Source organism: Centropristis striata, chromosome 13, assembly GCF_030273125.1.
Source record: "Centropristis striata isolate RG_2023a ecotype Rhode Island chromosome 13, C.striata_1.0, whole genome shotgun sequence".
In the NCBI taxonomy this organism is placed as follows: Eukaryota; Metazoa; Chordata; class Actinopteri; order Perciformes; family Serranidae; genus Centropristis; species Centropristis striata.
In genome coordinates this window covers 2093628-2113882 of record NC_081529.1, presented here as the reverse complement: position 1 = coordinate 2113882, position 20255 = coordinate 2093628, and the positions used below count along the sequence as shown (strand labels likewise).

General features: G+C 39.3%; 1 protein-coding gene across 17 annotated transcripts in view; it reads left to right on the top strand.

Annotated features, from left to right (window-relative positions):
- The window catches only part of LOC131983741 (nuclear factor 1 X-type-like), a 223784-nt gene that overhangs the window by 59388 nt on the left and 144141 nt on the right, over positions 1–20255 (top strand). For 2 of the 17 annotated variants that reach the window (XM_059348542.1, XM_059348536.1), the window contains exons 1-2: positions 1641–1826; positions 2294–2825. In XM_059348542.1, the coding sequence (XP_059204525.1) occupies positions 1659–1826; positions 2294–2825 (700 nt within the window). In that variant the 5' untranslated portion in view covers positions 1641–1658. Of the gene's footprint in view, positions 1–1611; positions 1827–2281; positions 2826–20255 lie in introns of those variants that run through there. The other 15 variants (XM_059348541.1, XM_059348540.1, XM_059348550.1 and 12 more) reach the window with 14 other exon arrangements.

The following is a 20255-nucleotide window of genomic DNA, read 5'->3' as shown; positions in this document are numbered from 1 at the left end:
GGGATTTGAGACGTTAACGCTCCTGCTGACCGTTTATTTATCTGCTGCGTGCAGCGCTGAGGCGAATTCACTGTCCCCCTGCCTTGAAATTCTGTAACCATTTCTGCCTCTAAATCATCTCGTCATTGATTTGTGTGTGTGCAGTCAGAGGAGTGAGTGTGGCTGCCTGGGTTTGTTTCTCCCTCTTTGTTTGCTGTGGTAAACCCATGAGCAGCTGCCGGTGGTGGGGTCTGGAGGGATTCTGAAGCTGTGTGTCCTCTCTTTGCCATCCTCTGCCAAGGTGGCATTATGCAAGCGGAGAGAGACAGAGGAGCGCAGAGGAGGGCGGGGGTTTCAGTGTGTGTGTGTGTGTGTGTGGGGGGGGGGGGGGGGTGATGGCGGCCATAGTAAAGATGGAGGCAGGCTGAGGGCTGCAGGGATTGGTGCAGGAGAAGACTTGCTCCCTTGAACTTTGCCTCCGTGTCAGAGTGGAACTTGTCGATTTGGCAAATTGTGCAGCGTCGGACAAGGCTGCGCGCTCTCTTACACTCCCACCTGCTCCCTCCTTCTCTCTCTCTCTCTTTCTCTCTCTCTCCTGCGTGCTCTCCCTCTCTCTCTCTCTCTCCCTCTCATTGCCACTACACCACCCCCCTCCCCACCCTCTCTCCTCTTTCTCTTTTCCCTCCCTTTCAGCTCTTGAAGCTAACGCATTGGCTGGGCTACAGGCATCTTGTTGCCAAATAGGTGGGCCCTACTCGTGTTGGCAAAGGCTCAAGCAATGGTTAGGGAAAGAACGCGGAGAGGACGAGAGACGGCGAGCGAGAAACAGAAAGAGAAAGAGAGAGAGTTGGAGAGAAAAGGGGAAAAAAGAAGCAGCACTCGGCTTTGCCAGCGGTCGTATGCGCTCGTCCAACATTGATTCGGCTCTCTATTTTTTTTTCCCTATTCTGTGCTCTGCTCTCCCTGGCCCCCCCATCTGTGTGTGAGTGTGTGTGTGTGTGTGTGTGAGAGTGTGTGTGTGTGTGTGTGTCTTGCGCCGGGCCCAGGGATCAGAACAGACACCACTACCACTTACACTTTGCCAAGGATTTTTTTTTTCTCGTTTTTTTTATTTTTTGGAAAGCACAAAGGACTGTTTATTTTAAGTGCATCTATCCCCTTTGTTGAAGTTTTTTTTCTAACACAGTGCAATACTGTTAACATTTCTATTTTTACTTGACAATTTTTGTTGCTACAAGTTTTTATCTGTCTTTTTTGTCATTTTTGGCTTTTGCGTAATGAGCTGCTGGCCGTGGTCCGACTGCAGTGAATTTCCTCCTTCCTGAAATCTTGGGGTTTTTTTGTTTTGGTTTTAAACTTTGGCCCGCTGTTTTTTAGTGAGCAGCATATTCTGCTAATTATTTTTTTACAACCCCCCAAGTTTTTTTTCATCTACTAATTCTCCACACTCTGCCAAACCAGCGCTCGCTTTACATTGGGGAGCGCGGGAGGAAAAAAAAAAAAAACTGGTGCAGGAGATTTTTTTTTTCACTTTAAACGCTGTGCCAAATTTATGATGAGAGTGCAAAATGGTAACTACCAGGCCGTCTGTCTTCCTCTAGCAGTGTGGTTTTCTGTGGTGATTTCTGTCTGCTTTCAGTTTGTTGTGGAAATGTGAGTCTGGTTGGAGCTCCCTTTGCATGGTAGCAGAGATAGGAAATGGTATGGCTGATCTTTTAGCTGCACATTTCAACAGTGGTCTTGTGGCGGCAAAGCTTGGCGGTGGTGAGCGACCGGTGTGTGGCAACCCTGGCACAGGAACGCTGTGGCGAGATCTGGGCTTTGTTGCCCAGAGATATGTAGTGAAGGTATTATGGTACAGCAGAATAACTTTTCTTTTTACAGCAGAAAACTGGGAGCGCAACTTGGCTCAGCTTTTCAGTTGCTTTTGCATTAGATTTAATGCATTTTGTATTTGTTGTCTTGGATGTTTTTGATGTATATTTCTGGCTTTTGCATTTTACAGTTAAGATTAAATTTCTTATTTATTGCTGCATATTTGTATTTTATCTTAATCATGTTTTGACATTTTAAATAACAATGTTTATTTGAATACCTGTACATGTTTAAACTTATTTTAAATTAAAATGCAATTCTTATAATTTAATTTAATTTAATTTAATAATCATTTTGTTATATTTTCACTTATTACCTATTTTCCTCATAATGTTTAAACAGCTGCATTTTGAAGATTTGCATGCTCTCTTTCAAATTAAAAGCCTTTTTTTCCCGCTCCAGCCTCCTATCCTAACACCACATGTGTCTCTCTCATCAGGATGAATTTCATCCCTTCATTGAGGCCCTTCTCCCCCATGTCCGTGCCTTCTCCTACACCTGGTTCAACCTGCAGGCCCGTAAGCGCAAGTACTTCAAGAAGCACGAAAAGAGGATGACCAAGGACGAAGAGCGCGCGGTGAAGGACGAGCTGCTGGGGGAGAAGCCAGAGATCAAGCAGAAGTGGGCCTCGCGCCTGCTGGCCAAGCTCCGCAAGGACATCCGGCCCGAGTTCCGCGAGGACTTTGTGCTCACCATCACGGGGAAGAAGCCGCCCTGCTGCGTGCTGTCCAACCCCGACCAGAAGGGCAAGATCCGCCGCATCGACTGCCTCCGCCAGGCCGACAAGGTGTGGCGGCTGGACCTGGTGATGGTCATCCTGTTCAAGGGCAGCCCCCTGGAGAGCACGGACGGCGAGCGGCTGGTCAAGTCGCCCCAGTGCTCCAACCACGGCCTGTGTGTCCAGCCGCACCACATCGGAGTGACGGTCAAGGAGCTGGACCTCTACCTGGCCTACTTCGTCCACACACCAGGTATGTGTCCACTCGGCAAAAAAAATCACAGCTTTTTCCTCCTCACACACACACACACACACACACACACACACACACACACAGGTCAGCATGTAATGTGTCACAGATTAGACCCTGCCCCTCGCTCTGGACCAGGCTGAGCCTCTGCCAGGCTCTGATAAACAGAGAGGCTGAGATAAGTTGACATTTAAAGGGACAGTCTGCGCAGGCTAATCTTTAAAAAATGTTCTCAGATAGACATTTCTATCTGGTTTAAAGAGATTCTACGAGTTTGACAGTCAGGCTTAAAACCTGTGTTTACCTAGAGATATGTTTGCGTTGGTACATTTGTTCAAGTATTTGTGTGCAAATTTGTCTAAATCCAAATGTGCATGTTTTCCGGTGCCATCTGTAAACAAAAGCATCTGCAAACCTGTTTATCTGTGTGTGCATGCATGTGCATACGTGTGTGTGTGCGCGAGGCAGTTTGTCATGTGTCTGTAATCCATGTGTGTTGTGAGATTGGTGTGTATCAGTAGCAGTGTGATGTGTGTGTGTGTGTGTGTGTGTGTGTGTGGGTTCTTTTGTGTGTGGTGGTCTGGAGAGTACAGTGACAGCTGGCCCAGTCCCAGGTAGTTTAGGAGGCAGCGAGAGTCAGCCTGTCTGCAGCCTCAGCCGCCTCAGCCGCACGCCACTCTGCTCACACACACACACACACACACACACACACACACACACACACACACAGGAGCTTCCCTCCTCAAACACCCAAGCTGCCCTGTTCGTCTGATTGTACTGCTCACACACACACACACACACACACACACACACCAGTTCACGAGTTGAGACTTTTCTGTTTATGGCAGCGTGGCTCTGCCTCTATTTGTTTATGAGATGTTTTATTTTTCCATATTCGGCACACGTGTTTCCTGCTGTGACCATGAAGTTAAAATAGAGGTGGTGAAAATATTTGAGTGTCATGTGTATACAAACCTGCATGTATTCTCAGAGGGTGATTAGTGGGAATATTCAGTTTGGCAGAAAGAAATAGATTTTTTATTTAAAATGTAATTTTATGCTTTTTTTTTAAATTAATTTTTTTAGCAAGAATGACTTCATTTGTCTTATTAAATTGAAAAAATATTAACGCTAATACTACAGTCCAGATTCCAAAAACTTTTGTGAATAAAAACAGAATGCATCAAGTTCAGAATGAGTGTATATATTTCCAAACACAAGCATTACATATGTTTGTACACTATATATATATATATATAACGTTTTTTCACAGCATCCCAACTTTTTTGAATCAGGGTTGTATTATATCATTAATTATGTTTTTTTATTGCTTTCGAAAAAAATATGAGTGAGTGATATTAAATTTTACATGAATTACTGGGCTGTCACTGCAGTTTCCTGGGTGAACAGAACTGCTATTTATTGCAAATAATTCAGAGCAGCACATTTAAATTTAAACCAGCAGCATTATGCATTTGAGGTGTGCAGGTAGGATTCTGTTAAAAATATGAATTGAAAGATAGCTTGATGCTGCTTCAATGGTAGTGCAAGTACCGATACTGATATCCTTTATAATGATAATGGAGCTGATTTATTCATTTTACTTCTGTTTATAAACAGAAATGTATCCATTATATTTTGAAATTTTAATTCCAGTCTACGTTTTTTAACCATTTTCGTGGCTGTTGACATTTATTTTATTTCTTTTACTAGGTTAGCACAATGTATTAATTGAATAATAAATAACAATTCAGTAAATATATATAGTTATGTACATAAGCTTGATGTTTCCTTACACACAGTGACACATACAGCTTATTAATTATACTGTAATCGGATCAATACTTGTTATTGGCCGATACCAAAGCCCAGGTGTCAGTATCAAGACCTAAAACGTCCGATCTGTGTGTGTAAACAGCAGAAATATTTGTAGATGCTTGAAATGTACTGTTGGTGTAATGTTTCATATTTATAATTATGGATATTAAATCCACAAATACTTTCAGTTATTAGCTGATATTTTCCTATCACAGACATATCTGTATTAATTGATATTTTCCATCATAAAAACCTTTTTTTACAAAACATAATGCCGAAAAAGATGCTTGCTGTGTTGTAGGAATAGTGTTGTATAGCTTTTAATTTTGGCTGATAATGAACATAAAGTACATATCGTTATTAATTGATATCGGAGAATATATTTTACATCATAAAAACCTTTTTTTACAAAACATATAATGCAGAAAAAGATGCTTGCTGTGTTATAGGAATAGTGTTGTATAGCTTTTAATCTTGGCTGATAATGAACATAAAGGACATATCGTTATTAATTGATATCGGAGAATATATTTTCCATCATAAAATCCTTTTTTACAAAACATATAATGCAGAAAAAGAAGCTTGCTCTGTTGTAGAAATAATGTTGTATAGCTTTTAATTGTGGCTGATACTGAACATACAGTACAATTTAACATAAAGGCCAAATATATATTCATCATGGAGCTAGTCCTGTCCATGCTCCAGGTGTATGCAGGTGGAGTCAGGTGTAAACACTCCACTATTATTACCCCGAGCCTCCAGTAAAGGCTTCTCTTACCACAGACTGGCATACAGTTACAGGACCTTAATTCTGCTCCTTGGCAGGGCGGAGCAGCGTTGCTCTGTGACAGAGTACCCCATGCCAGGCTCCTTTCAGCCCCAGTGTGTAACTCTGCTTGAGTTTGCAGGGCCTCCGTGAGCGCCTCTTCCTGTTCCACAATGCGCCGTGGCGAACCGCGGCTCAGATTAGCTCCCAGCGCAGCCTGGTGCCCCTCGGAGTAAAGCCTCTTTTTTACTCGCTGCCAGAATCCAGCAACCACTCACCCCCGTACCAACACTGCTCTCGCCTTCATCTTACTGATTTGTGTGCGGCTGTACATCACATTTTCTTTATGCACAGCATTCTCATATAAATATGTTTTCCAGTCGGGGAGCACAACATTCCCATAAGCATGTCTTAAAATTGGAAAATGCTTGTTTTCCATCATAAATTCAGTCTTTTTTTTTTGTCTTTTCTGCTTCTTCTGATCATCCTCAGCTTTTTCCACACAGGCAGCACCTTGGACATATGACTATATGCTTGAAATGTACTGTTGGTGTAATGTTCCATATTTATAATTGAAATCCACAAATACTTTCAGTTATTAGCTGATATTTTCCTATCACACACATATCGTATGTGTAGCATTCTCATATAAATATGTTTTCCAGTCGGGGAGCACAACATTCCCATAAGCGTGTCTTAAAATTGGAAAATGCTTGTTTTGCATTATAAATTCAGTCTTTTTTTTTGTCTTTTCTGCACATACGACTAGAATGGAACTTTAGGAAAGAACTAAAATAAAAAAAGCAGTGTCAGTATCAAGACCTAAAACGTCCGATCTGTGTGTGTAAACAGCAGTAATATTTGTAGATGCTTGTTCCATATTTATAATTAAAATCCACAAATACTTTCAGTTATTAGCTGATATTTTCCTATCACACACATATCGTATGTGTAGCATTCTCATATGTGTAGCATTCTCATATAAATATGTTTTCCAATCGGGAGCACAACAATCCCAAAAGCGTGTCTTAAAAATTGGAAAATGCTTGTTTTCCATCATAAATTCAGTCTTTTTTTTTGTCTTTTCTGCTTCTTCTGATCGTCCTCAGCTTTTTCCACACAACAGGCAGCACCTTGCACATATGACTAGAATGGAACTTTAGGAAATAACTAAAATAAAAAAAGCAGTGTCAGTATCAAGACCTAAAACGTCCGATCTGTGTGTGTAAACAGCAGTAATATTTGTAGATGCACTGTATGAATGTACTGTTGGTGTAATGTTCCATATTTATAATTGAAATCCACAAATACTTTCAGTTATTAGCTGATATTTTCCTATCACACACATATCGTATGTGTAGCATTCTCATATAAATATGTTTTCCAGTCGGGAGCACAACATTCCCAAAAGCGTGTCTTAAAAATTGGAAAATGCTTGTTTTCCATCATAAATACAGTCTTTTTTTTTTGTCTTTCCTGCTTCTTCTGATCGTCCTCAGCTTTTTCCACACAGGCAGCACCTTGCACATATGACTAGAATGGAACTTTAGGAAATAACTGAAATAAAAAAAGCATCCACTTGTATATAAGCTGGAATTGCCCTGTTTTCCAGGAGGCAGTCTGGGGTTAACCAGAGTTTACAGAAGGACAGACACACAGTGGCTCCATTCTAACCTTTGGGGTGGCAGCGTTACAGTTTTATTCTTAGCTCCCCCATTCCAGGGTGTCTGTGTCTCTTGCGGAAGCTATCAGTTGCCAGGCCTGATGATTGGACCGCAGCCGTCTCACCCGCCTGTCCCCGCCGCGGCGTTTCAGTTCTCTTGTCCCACTGATGTCACTGTCGCCAGCTGCAGGGGGGGCTCTGCTTTCAAGCCGTGTGATTGACAGAACAGGAGATACACCCCCTCCTCCTCCTCCTCCTCCTCCTCCTGCCTGCACTGACCCCCCCCCCCCTCCCTTGCTCCTGCTCCCCTACAGCAGTAGTTCTCAACCTTTTTGAGTCGAGATCCCCAATTTAACATGCATGTTGTTCGCAACCCACACTCACTGAACAGATTCTCACAAGCACAGTTCAGATCACCCAAAAAATAAACAAAATGACCAAAAAAAGGAAACAAATTGACCAAAAAAGACACAAATTGACCACAAAATGATCAAAAAAAGACACACAAATGACCAGAAAAGACACAAAATGACCAAAAAAAGACACAAAATGACCAAAAAAGAAACAAAATGACCAAAAAAAGGAAACAAAATTACCAAAAAAGACACAAATTGACCACAAAATGATCAAAAAAGACACACAAATGCCCAAAAAAGACACAAAATGACCAGAAAAGACACAAAATGACCAAAAAAGACACAAAATTACCCAAAAAAGAAACAAAATTACCAAAAAAAGGAAACAAAATTACCAAAAAAGACACAAATTGACCACAAAATGATTAAAAAAAACGGCCCCCCGACCCCCAGGTTGAGAATAGCTGCCCTACAGTATAGTATGTGTCTCTGCTTATAGACTGGTAGACCAGTGAGAGCTGGGACACATCACAGCGCTTCTGCTCCACAGCTGCAAATCAAGGTCCCACTACCGAAATGTTCTTTTGACAAATACCTGGCTGCACACGCAGATCACCATATAATGGTCGCGCACTGATTAGAGTCCACCCCGAAAGAGGTTGCGCTGATTCCTCTGCATCTGATGATGATAAAAATAATGGTTCAGGGATGTGGAGGAAGTGAGGAAGTGAGGGAGATAGATAGAGAGAGAGAGAGAGAAGGGGGGGATCTGATCTCATCTTTGATCACTAAACCAAAGTCTGGCTTGCCAGTTGGGCGCTCTGGGCCTTCCTCCACCTAAGAGACCCCGGATCAGGTCATGTTTTTCGAGCGTTGTGTTCCATATTTGTCAGTCTGACGAAGCCGCCGCGCAGTTCCAGCATTAGTCATATTTGGAGCCGGAGCTGCCTCATACAGCTTTCATTACTCGAGCTGTTATGATAAAAAGATGTTTCTGAGAGTGCAGCCTCCGTATCTGTTCTCGGCGGTGGAGACAGACGGACCAGAGAGGTGCCTGGGCCAGGTCCGAAAGCCAGCTGAGTGTGTGTGTGTGTGTGTGCCAGACTGCACCGTATCTCCATGCTGCTACGGTGCAAGCTAAGATGTTCATTTACCCATCAGTGTGTGTCTGCGCGTCGTCCCGATGTTACAAATGGCCGGGAGAATATCTTTTAATAGAGGCGAACAAAGAGAGGAATCGACAGGGAGACAGACTGAAAGACTTAACGCCTTCACGTCACGCTAATCCATCAAACACATCTTATCTGCTCAGCCCAATATCCTGAGCTTCAAAGGGAGGTAACGCTATCAGATGGAGTTACATAATGAAGAGGAGACCAAACAGGACAGAGAGGATTTGGGGGTTTTTTACACACCAAATATATGTGCGTGTGGTGCTTTTAAAGGCTACATATTATGGCACGTTTAGTAAGAGAATTGTTTCCAATTCACTGTCAGATTGTCAGAAGAATGTCCCTAACCATTTGTAGTCAGGGTGGCAATATGGCTAAAAATCTATCAACATATGTAGTTTTATATCATTCTAACAATATATAACACAATAGAGTAATTGTTCTGTAAATTCAATTAAGAAATGGTTTAAAATTCCCATCCTGTACTATTATTTTCTTATTCGGACAAACTATCTCAGAAAAAAGTCTCGTAGCAAGGAAACTTAAATTCTTTGAAAACTGTAATGTTCCTGAGAACAATAATTTCAAGTGTCACAGGTTGTAAGGTTAACATGAAGCCTCCCGTACAACTTAATTCGAGTGGGTGACATCACGTCACTCGCAGGCAACTGGATTCACAAGATCTCGAAACCGTGCAAGTATTACGAGATCGTGCCTTGATTTATGGCCGTCCCTATATCGGGTTTTGGCAACCAGCACATGCGGAGAACGGCACATAAGCCAGGATGACATGATAGCACCAGTTTGCTAGCTTAGCTTAGCTTAGCATGAGCAAAGTCATTATTCAAAACAAACAGCCAACTCCTTACAGTATCTTTTAGTCCAACCGAAGACATTTTTAAACAACCCAAAATGTTCTAGTTAATTTTAAAGTGTAAACACACTGTAAAATGGTCAAAGTTTTAAGATGGAAAGCCACAGGGCACTGTGTTAGGGGACCTGTCAATCATAAGGTAGCTCTAAACGGGACCATAATTTACGAAAATTAACGTCATGCTGTATTGAAGAAGACTTGAAACTGGCAAGTGAGACCAGAAACTCATTATGAGAATGTTTACTGAGGTAATTAATCAAGTGAGAAGTAGGGTCATTTTCCTATTATCTTACATTCAAACTGACTTCTTTTTACAGCCAGTGAAATCGCCCCCTGCTGGCCACAGGGGAGAATGCAAGTTAAGGTTGCAGGTTTATAATGAACGCTTGGCCTTGATATTAGATTCAACTGTATAACCTAAGTGCAATAATAAGGACAATATGAACATTAATACTATTAAAAACATGCTTGTTTTCTTCATATCGCCCAGTCCTCGGTAAGATTATTATCCAACCCAGATTCCAAAATAGTTTTTAAAACTTTATTGAAACAAAATGTGAAAATTCTTTAATGCTTTTTGACACATTTTTCTAATTTAAAAAAAACGGTACAAAGACAATATATTTAACAGAAATATTTTTATTAACACGAAAAATGCAACATGTAAAAATGAACAGAACCACAGGTTAAATATTTATAATAAAAAACAGTTGTGCAAAAAGAAACTGCAACTATGATAACAAGCTTCAGATACTCAATACTTGAGTAAAATGAATATTGTATCCGGATACAACGTTTTAGTATCGATACTTTTTTGAGTATCGATACTTTTAGCAACCCTACTATGTGTAAGTATTTAACCCAATTATAACAATATTTCTTATCTATAACAGCCAGTTTACTTACAGTTTACTTTGAAAATATGATATATTTGTTGGTGTGGTTTTATTCTTAAAGACAATATATTTAATGTTTAAATGGATAAACTTCTTTTTTTGTAAATACACACTGGATAAATTCTGTTTTTGTTTCGTTTTTACACAACTTTTATTCATTTCTGGAGTACTCTCGTTAAGACAGGTTCTGTTGTTCTGAGCGTTTGCAGAAGAAGGGAAAGAATCCTAATGATAAAAAATAAAAATAAACCCAGTCTCTTCTTTTTTCTTGGCTGAGCGTGTTGTGCAGAGCAGAGACTTTTTGGACGGAGAGCAGAATTGTGCTCCAGTGTTCTGGCACGGCTGCGTAACCCGGGCCGACAGAGAAATAGAGAGTGTCGGCGCCGAGGGAGCCACATTCATCTGGTGTGAAAAACACTGCTGGTCCGACACTTTCAACGGAAACTTTCTTACGCTTTGTTGTCATTTGAAATAATGTGCCCAATAAAGTTTGAGCGTCGGCGAGCCCTTCTCTCATGACGGGACAGCGTCAGTGACACTGTGGTGTTTTAATATGCACCGAGGCATAGGGGCCTCCAACAGCCCCGGCTTGGCCCATTTTCAGAGCCCCCAGTTTTTCCAGTTGCTTTTTTTTTTGCAGTGTGTGTGTGTGTGTGTGTGTGGAAGGAGGGAAAGAGAAATGGAGCATGCGGAGTGTAAGGAATTGCTGGTAAACAGATTATTCCAGTACGATCAGTACGCTTCCAAATAAATCTGCGAAAAGACCCGAGCCGTAGCGCCGGCGCTCGGTCCGATCCGCTGACCTGCTTTAAACCGGTCCTTCCCAACTTTCCACCACTCTATAGGTCCGACTGCAGAGCAGCTCGGCGGCCTTGGGAGCACGCCAACCTGCTTCATATTCTCTGTAATTATCCAGTTTAGTGAATAATACTGGAAAAGATACACAAAAGACTGAGTATATGATTGAATTAAGTCTAATTTGAAACAAAGGTCAGGTCTTAGCTTTGCAAATAGAAAAATTCCTTGTACCAGAAAGTGCCTATTGTGGGCAACATGGATTAGCTTTATTTCCTAATTTCACTGTACAGTGATTTTTAATTATTTGTGTAATTACGGTTAATAAATAAATGTTCTGGTGTCTCTTTAGCAGCTCGGCTTAGTTTACTTTTTTTTATACTTGCTTAGCAAATGGCTGGCTTTTAGCAAACAGATATTTATTTGTCAAGAAATTAAATGAGTTAATTATATGCATTAAAGCCACATTAATGAATATATTACACACATACAATAAAATTAATATTTTTTTTATCCCTGAATGGATTTTCTCCTTTTTAAAAAAGGCTAAAAATTAGGCGCACGTTTCCCCTCGAGTTTCTTTGTGTGTTATTTTTGCTCTCTAACTCGTTGGTCTCGTTTCAGTGTGCGAATTTGCATGACCAGTGCTCTTTCTCTGTACAGGCGCCAGGCCTGAAATCTGTCTGTCCCCTAAAAACATACGTATCTCTGCACAGGAGGGGTGGCTTTGGCTTCTCAGCCGCTTAGCTGAGCCGAGGGGCAAAGAGCAGGAGAGGAGAAAAGAGGTGAAGACAGCAAAGCAAAGGAGAGGGGGAAAAAGAAAAGGAGAGCGTCTTTTTTCTGGGCCGCTTCCCAGCAAACCAGATTCTGATCAGTCCGCCTCGCGCCTTGTTCCCTCGGTCCAGTGGAGCAGAGCACGGAGGGGGGACTGCCCTGTAATTGGGACAGCTCTTTCCATACGGAAAACGGGATCGGAACACCGCGACGTCGCCGAGCACAGATCCCCTCGTCTGTATTTAAAAGCGTCTCAAATTAAAAAAAAATTAGCAAACAAAATCCTCTTATTTGAGAAAAAAAAACCTAAATAAAATCCTTGAAATGAGCACTAATAATGACTAGATGAAATGCTTTTTTGATTTTTCCATTTTGCCCTTATTTACTCTCTCATTTAATGGTAATAAATGTCAGTCACTGCTGTTAGGGTGATATTGAGCGCTGATATAAAGTAAAAAGAAAAGCGTAGAATAAAGATGATGCAAAATGCCATGCTGAAAACAAAGAGAGAGGGAGGGCAGATATTCAGGCTAGTGGGGCTGGTTGGCAGCATTTGGCACCCAAAGCTGCAGCTCTGTTTAGAAGGTGCCAGCTTTTCAAACCGACACAGTCTCTGCCAACTTCTCTCCTTCTGATCCTTTTCTTTCTCTCTCATTTTAACATTTTTCCCCCCATATCCTTGTTTTCGCTTAACACTTCTTCCCCTCTGCGCGTCCCCTTACGCCCCTTACCACCACTCCTATGGCTCCTTTTTTTAATTTTTTTTTTAATACAGCGGGATGCCAGAAAAAGCTTCAGAAAATGTATTTTACGGAGATGTCGGCACGTTGAATAAAATGGCTATCGTGTTACCAGACAGGTTTTTTTTTCTTCTTTTCTTCCAAATATTTTCCACCGGCTTTTTTAGCAGAGCGAATATTGTTACTCGGTGTGATGGTGCTGCTGTGGATTCAGGTCCAAAACAAAATGGAGGATAAAGCGCTGCTCCTCTCCAATCAGAGGAGAGAATGAGCCCATATGTGGGGGAAAAATATACTGGCAAATTATCAATGCTGAGTGATTTCTCCTTTTAGGTGAATCTAGTTTCTGCCTTTGTATATTTCTGACTTTTGCTAAAAGCCTCATAGATGTCTCAGTCAGGATTAAGGACTGGTGGCTTTTACAGGAAACAGTATTGTACATCACTCGGGGCCCTTCGGAGACAAGGACGAGGTGCCGTGAGTGATTGGAGAAAGCGTTAAACGCTGGGTGTGGGGGTGGATGGAATTACTCAATAATGATCAGAAAATTAGAGCCATTATTGAGGGAGAGTAAACAGGCCTCTTTAAGTGTGAAAGGCCCCCATTCAGCCAGGAGCAGGAGCAGGACTCCTTTCTTCCTTTCATGGATCCACCCATGGCCTCGAGAGCCCCGCTTTTGTTCCCTGAAATAACAGAGTGAATATATGGGGGTCGCAGGGGTGGGGGTCCTGTTCCCAGTGTGAGGCTAAGTATGGAATAAAGCTCCTGACTGTAAGGTCCACTGCAGATCCATCCATCCTCCACGCATTATTCTCCTCAGGGCTTGACAGATTTTTGATGCAGATATTCACAGATTACTGTGGATTATTTTAGCTGGAATGAAAATAGAACTTTTTTTATGTGGATTTTGCCCCAAGGTGCTGCTTTCTTTAACAAATGACTTAATTACAAATATTAAAATTAAGGGTTTGACAGATTTTTGATGCAGAAGAAATTCACAGATTACTGTGGATTATTTTAGCTGGAATGAAAATAGACCTTTTTTTTAATGTGGGTTTTGCACCAAGGTGCTGAAGACGCTGCTTTCTTTAACAAATGACTTAATTACAAATATTTAAAAAAATTAACCCTCCTGATATGTTGCACGTCAAATTGACCCATTTTAAAGTTTAAAAATCGAAAAAAAAAATAGCAAAAGTATTTTTTTCGGGGTAGTGTAATCAACAAATAAGATGAAAGTTTGAAAATGCAGGTTTTGTTTTGTTATTTGTTAATTTGAAGAAAGAAAATATGTAAAAAAAAAAAAATTAAAAATCAATGTCATGTAAAACTATTGTATTGTATATGTAGGTTTTTCCAATTCACATCAAAAAAAAGTTTTAACTTGCATTTTTTATAAATAAAAAAAAAAGTGAATTATCCTCATTGAACCATGATCTGTGAGAGACAAAGAGCACCATTGCACTAAATATTGATTGTAATGGTTAGTAATAGAGTTATTAATGAAATATTAACAAAGTTTATTGGGATTTTTTGGCTTCTGACACTTTTGGATAATGTGAGTAAACATGTAATGTATTATTTTGTCAACCAATTCTAGAAAAAAAAAGGAAATGTGTAAATAAACTCCAGTACATCACTATCAGTCCAGTTAAATAAGGAATAAAAATATAAAGAAAAATCACCTCCAGAATAATTTTATGCGTTACATACATACATTCTCATAGATACAAATATGTTATGATCAGACATCTGATATATAAGTGGGGCTCTAGTTTTGTACTCAAAATACAGTTCAAAAATGGATTCTAAAGGCACCTATAAATCATTAGCAATAAAAAAAAAAGGGATTAATGTGATTAATTAACTTGGAAGCAATTATTGGAACCAATATCATTCTTAAGAGACCCTTTTTCATCAAAAACACAAGTTGATGCATTTTTAATGAATTGTTAACTCATCAGTGAATAAAGTTATGATCTAAAACACAAATCATGTACATATATTTTAACAAAATTAAAAATTAAATCTCCAGAAACAGTGTATTCAAAGCCTCGTAAGTGGTATTTTCGGTGTACATAAGCTATATAGGAAGCATTATAAGCTGCTTGTGTCATTAGAAACTCAAATAAAGGAAGTCAGAATAAATCAAAACAGTAATTTGTGATTCATTTCCCTGTGACATTCAGATCTCCCGTTCAGATGTTTTTTAAAGGATCTTGAGTAAAAGCTATACATTTTTCATTTGATATTTTGACACATATACACTATCGGTCAAAAGTTTTAGAACACCCCAATTTTTCCAATTTTTTATTGAAACAAGGAACAAGAAATGGGTTAACAACTTAACTCTATGGAGTCTTGGGCTATTTTTTCCATTTTTTAATTCTTTTCATGTCTTTTTTTGTCATTTTGTGTCTTTTTTTGGTCATTTTGTGTCTTTTGGTGTCTTTTTTTGTCATTTTGTGTCTTTTTTGGTCATTCTGTGTGTTTTTTTAATCCTTTAGTCCAACATAAAATGTGATTTTGAATCTTTTTTTTACTTTCAAAACACTATCATGCTCAATAAAGAATTTTAAATGTTGCAAATGTGCATTAATTTTAGAGTACACTGAGACATTAAACTGCATCATTTTCAATTAAATTCTGGAAAAGTTGGTGTGTTCTAAAACTTTTGACCAGTAGTGTATGTAATATAACATCCCATGTTTACTTTAAACTCAGTTTAAACAAAAGTAATATACTTAAACAATATTAACAATAGATTAAAATGTGCATTGCCTCTTGCTATGCCATGCTGTCCACTTTTGATGATGTGGAGCGCTGTGATTGGCTGATAGAAATCCAAGCACAAGAGTTTGCAGAAAGGAAAAGTTGTGTCCGTTGGAACGGATCTGAACGGGTTAATGGTAAATGAAGCTTTGCTGGCTTTTCGTAGTTGCAGTTTTTAATCAGTCTAACTTCTAATTAACTCCGCTGCCTGATGCATTTAAATACATCGGAGTCACAGGGTTCAGGAATGCTGGCAGCTTGTGTTTAAGTGTTTCTGTGTGTCTACAAGAGCACCTGGGTGTCTCTTCTCCTCCATCATCACTTATGAACGGCGCCGGCTGCAGCATCCTGAGACTGGTAGTCAGGGGAAGGCGGGTGTAAACTAGGCGCTAATGCGAATACTTCCGCGTTTGTCAGCACAAATGTCCTAATTAATGAGAAATGGATAAATAAATAAACTCACCATGTCTCTGAGCAGCTGAACTGCAAATGCGCCACTCAGACGAGGACAAAGAGACGAGGAGAAGAGAGGGATTTACACTTTGAACAAGCTGTTTGAGAGAATAAAGGAGGCTGTGTTTCAGGTTGTTTTTTTCTCACTTCACTTTAAAGGACAGAATTCGCTCTGCATTCAGATTAGGAAGACTTGATGATAATAATGTCTATAAAAAAAAACGTTTTCTAGCAGTTTTTATCACGACTACAGTTCTATCTTTTGTCTGAGTCCATAATCTTGGATTCAGCACCGTTTTTTTGCCCATCCATAATAATAATAATGTTGTAAAACCATAAACCGTGATACTGTGGAAGATGATTATCGTACTGTGAAAATATCATACTGTTGCAACCCTATTTCCAAACATGGTCTCACAGAAATCCGTGAAATATCAATCAATCAAACTTTATTTATATAGCGCTTTTCATACATAAAAATGCAACACAAAGTGCTTTACAAAAAAGAAAAAAAATATATATAAAAATAAGAAAAAACAAACAATAAAAATGACAAAACCCACCCCTCCCTCCCCCACATACACATCTGTAAGTATACATACACAAACATGCACACACACATTTTTTTTTTAGCCACAGAATCACTCAAATTTCCGTGAAACTGACACGGATTTCGCTACAATGCAAGTTAATATTTGTTCCTATTGGTTTGTTCCAAGTCACGTGACTTTCAAGGTCCCGGCGGTCAGAACAAAAAACATGGCGGACAGTTCTCTCATTTTTAGTGAAAAAAAAACAATATTTTGACTTGGGGAAAAAAAAAATGGATTTTGATCACATTTCTAGCAAGAAATATATGTTTTATTTTCTAAATATTCACTCAGTGAATGTACATAATCACTTTGTAGGTTGGAATAGCCACGGGAGTCCATAATCTTGGATTCTGCACCGTTTGTTTGCCCATCCATCATAATAATAATGTTGTAAAACCATAAACCGTGATACTGTGTAAGATGATTATCGTACTGTGAAAATATCATACTGTTGCAACCCTATTTCCGAACCCATTTTTAGTGAAAAAAAATCAATTTTTTGACTTAGTTTCTGCATAAAAATGGGTTTTGATCACATTTCTAGCAAGAAATATATGTTTTATTTTCTAAATATTCACTCAGTGAATGTACATAATCACTTTGTATGTTGGAATAGCCATAATCTTGGATTCAGCAGCGTTTGTTTGCCCATCCATCACCACTAATATTCTCAGCAACACTTATCTCACTCTCTTATTTTCATTTAATAGCTCACCCTTCTCCACTCAGGTCTCCCTTCATACGTCCTCTGAGGACATTCTCCAGAGCAGGTCTTCGTCCAGCTCCGGGCTCCCGCTCAAAAAAAAAAAAATCACCTGACACTCACTTTCTCCGTCTGTTTGCTTTTCATATGGACGGCCAGGTCCATTTCACAGGCATAATTTTGGATGGTAACATTCTCATTATACCCGTCAACTGTCAGCGCTCAACTCTCTCGTCTATAATTTCAGACTCATTTGAATTCTTATTGGCAGCTTCGATGCATAAATTTCATAAAAGATAGGAAAACAACACTCTCTCTCCCTGGTGAGCGATAGAAATATGGAAGAGATTATGGGGGAAGAAGTTTATAAAATTGCACTGTTTGTTTGGGATTTATCTATCGGAAAAACACATGTCCGATATTATGTTTTTATACATTTTTATGTACTGAAAATAAGTCGTGTGTCGACTTGAACCTCACAATAAAACCCCTCATACTGTGCTGAATATGGAAGAAATATCCTATCTTTATTGAAGAGTGTAGATTTTCAGATTAAGAGCATGATTTTATTCCTTTTCAGCTCCTTCTCATGATTTATTCTCCTCATGCTCACATTTTGTGCTCGCTGCTTTCTTTCAAAATATGTGCTTGAAATCAAAAATCACATGCTTGTGCTCACATTTCTTCTTCTTGGATGCAAACATTTTGCTCGTATTTAAATATTTCTTGTGCTCACTTAAAGTCTGCACTCTCAAAACTTTTGTGCAAGCACATCTTCTCAGGTTGAGCTGTCTGCTCAGACTGAAGACGTCCTTCCCTGCGCTTAAAATATTGTGATTCAGCAGCCAAAAGGGAGACAGCTAGTGTGTGGACCAATCAAATGACGGATGACGTGTATCGGGTGCGTTCCTTCGCCCTTTTTATCGTCTGTTTGTAAAACTGCTTCTCTCTTAAAATACACCAATTTACACCACTGGTCAAAAGTTTTAGAACACACCAACTTTTCCAGAATTTAATTGAAAATGATGCAGTTTAATGTCTCAGTGTACTCTGAAATTAATGCACATTTGCAACATTTAAAATTCTTTATTGAGCATGATAGTGTTTTGAAAATAAAAAAAAGATTCAAAATCACATTTTATGTTGAACTAAAGGACTAAAAAAAGACACAAAATGACCCCAAAAAAGACACAAAATGACAAAAAAAGTCACCAAATGACACAAAATGACAAAAAAAGGCACAAAATGACTAAAAAAAGACACAAAATGACCCAAAAAAGACACAAAATGACAAAAAAAGACATGAAAAGAATTCAAAATAGCCCAAGACTCCATAGAGTTAAGTTGTTAACCCATTTCTTTACTTCTACAATTACTTGTATAATTCTGAAATGTACATTATTTTCCAGTTTTGGTTAAGCTTACCTTTTTTTATTTACCTCTGGCAGTTCACCACTTACCTTTGGACCCTTTCAAGCTGTTCATTTGACTTGAACTGCTTGAATTTCAATAAAAAATGGAAAAATTGGGGTGTTCTAAAACTCGTAGTACTCACCGGTAGTATATGTATAATTAATCTTAAATAATCCTAAAAAGAGTTATCATAGTTTAGACTTTTCCCTTCTAGCTGAATCTGTGCATTGGATAGCTGTCCAAAAAATAAGCACATGAATAGAGTTGCCATGGCCACGTAGCTTTTTTTTTGCTCAGTACCTTTCCTGGGTGCCATCCAAGGAGTGTCAGCGCCTGGCCTGGTTGGCACGCTGAGTGGCCATGCAGTGCTGGGCCATTTCCGTGGCCCTCTGGCCCTCTGTGTGGGCAACCAGAGCCAGAGGAATCCACTCAGATCACTTTCACTGTATAGAGGGCATCCCCGCACTGATGCAAACGGATAAACAGAAACCTATACGGTAGGGCAGCTGAGTCACTCAGCATTAGGGGTGTGCCATATCGCAGTAGTTCTCAACCTTTTTGAGTTGCGACCCCCAATTTAACATGCATGTCGTCCGTGACCCCCGCTCACTGAACACAATCTCACACGCACAGTTCAGATCACCCAAAAAAGAAACAAAATGACCAAAAAAGACATAAAATGACCCAAAAAAGAAACAAAATGACCAAAAAAAGACACAAATGACCAAGAAATACACGAAATGACCAAAAAAAGACACAAAATGACTAAAAAAAGGCACAAAAAGACCAAAAAAGACACAAAATGACCAAAAAAGACACAAAATGACCAAAAAAAGACACAAAATGACAAAAAAAAGACACAAATGACCAAAAAAGACACAAAATGACCTAAACACATGAACACTTTAACACAGTGGAGACAGAGCTGACTTCCAAAATAATTTGGCGACCCCCAGAAATCATCTCGCGACCCCAACTGGGGTCAGGACCCCAAGGTTGAGAATAGCTGCCATATCGTATCGTTCACAATAATATCGGTATATTTTTTTTATGGTTAAAAAAATGCATATCATGATATTGGCAATGTTTCTTCTTGTTGTTTTAATCACAAAAAGCTACGTACTCTCTGTCTCTAAACACATGCACACTGTAAAAAATGTTTGTAGAAATAACAGTAAAACACTGTCAAATACATCAGAAATGGGGCGTAAAATAAAAAGTTGTACACCACCGTATTAGACACCATTAATTACCGTAAATCAAAGAATAGCACAAACCTTTTACTTTTTCTGTCATAAACTGGAAGAAACACACATTTTTGCTGTAAAAATATAACATTTTCACACAAATTTATGGAGAAACACCATGATGGGTGAATAAATGACACAATTACCCTAAAAATAATAATTATTATTCAGTCAAAATTAGTTTTTGCTGATATTTACATTTAAATTTAGAATAGACAATCCACTCACTGTATTTTTTACGGTGAAATTCTGGCAACCACAGCTGCCGGTATTTTTCCGTAAATTAAACAGATGTTTTACAGTGCAGCTTTCAAAATAAGAGCACAGTGTGTTAACAGAATCCACCACAGAATTTACAAGAAGACTGTCAAAATAAGATGCCTTAAATAAAACATACA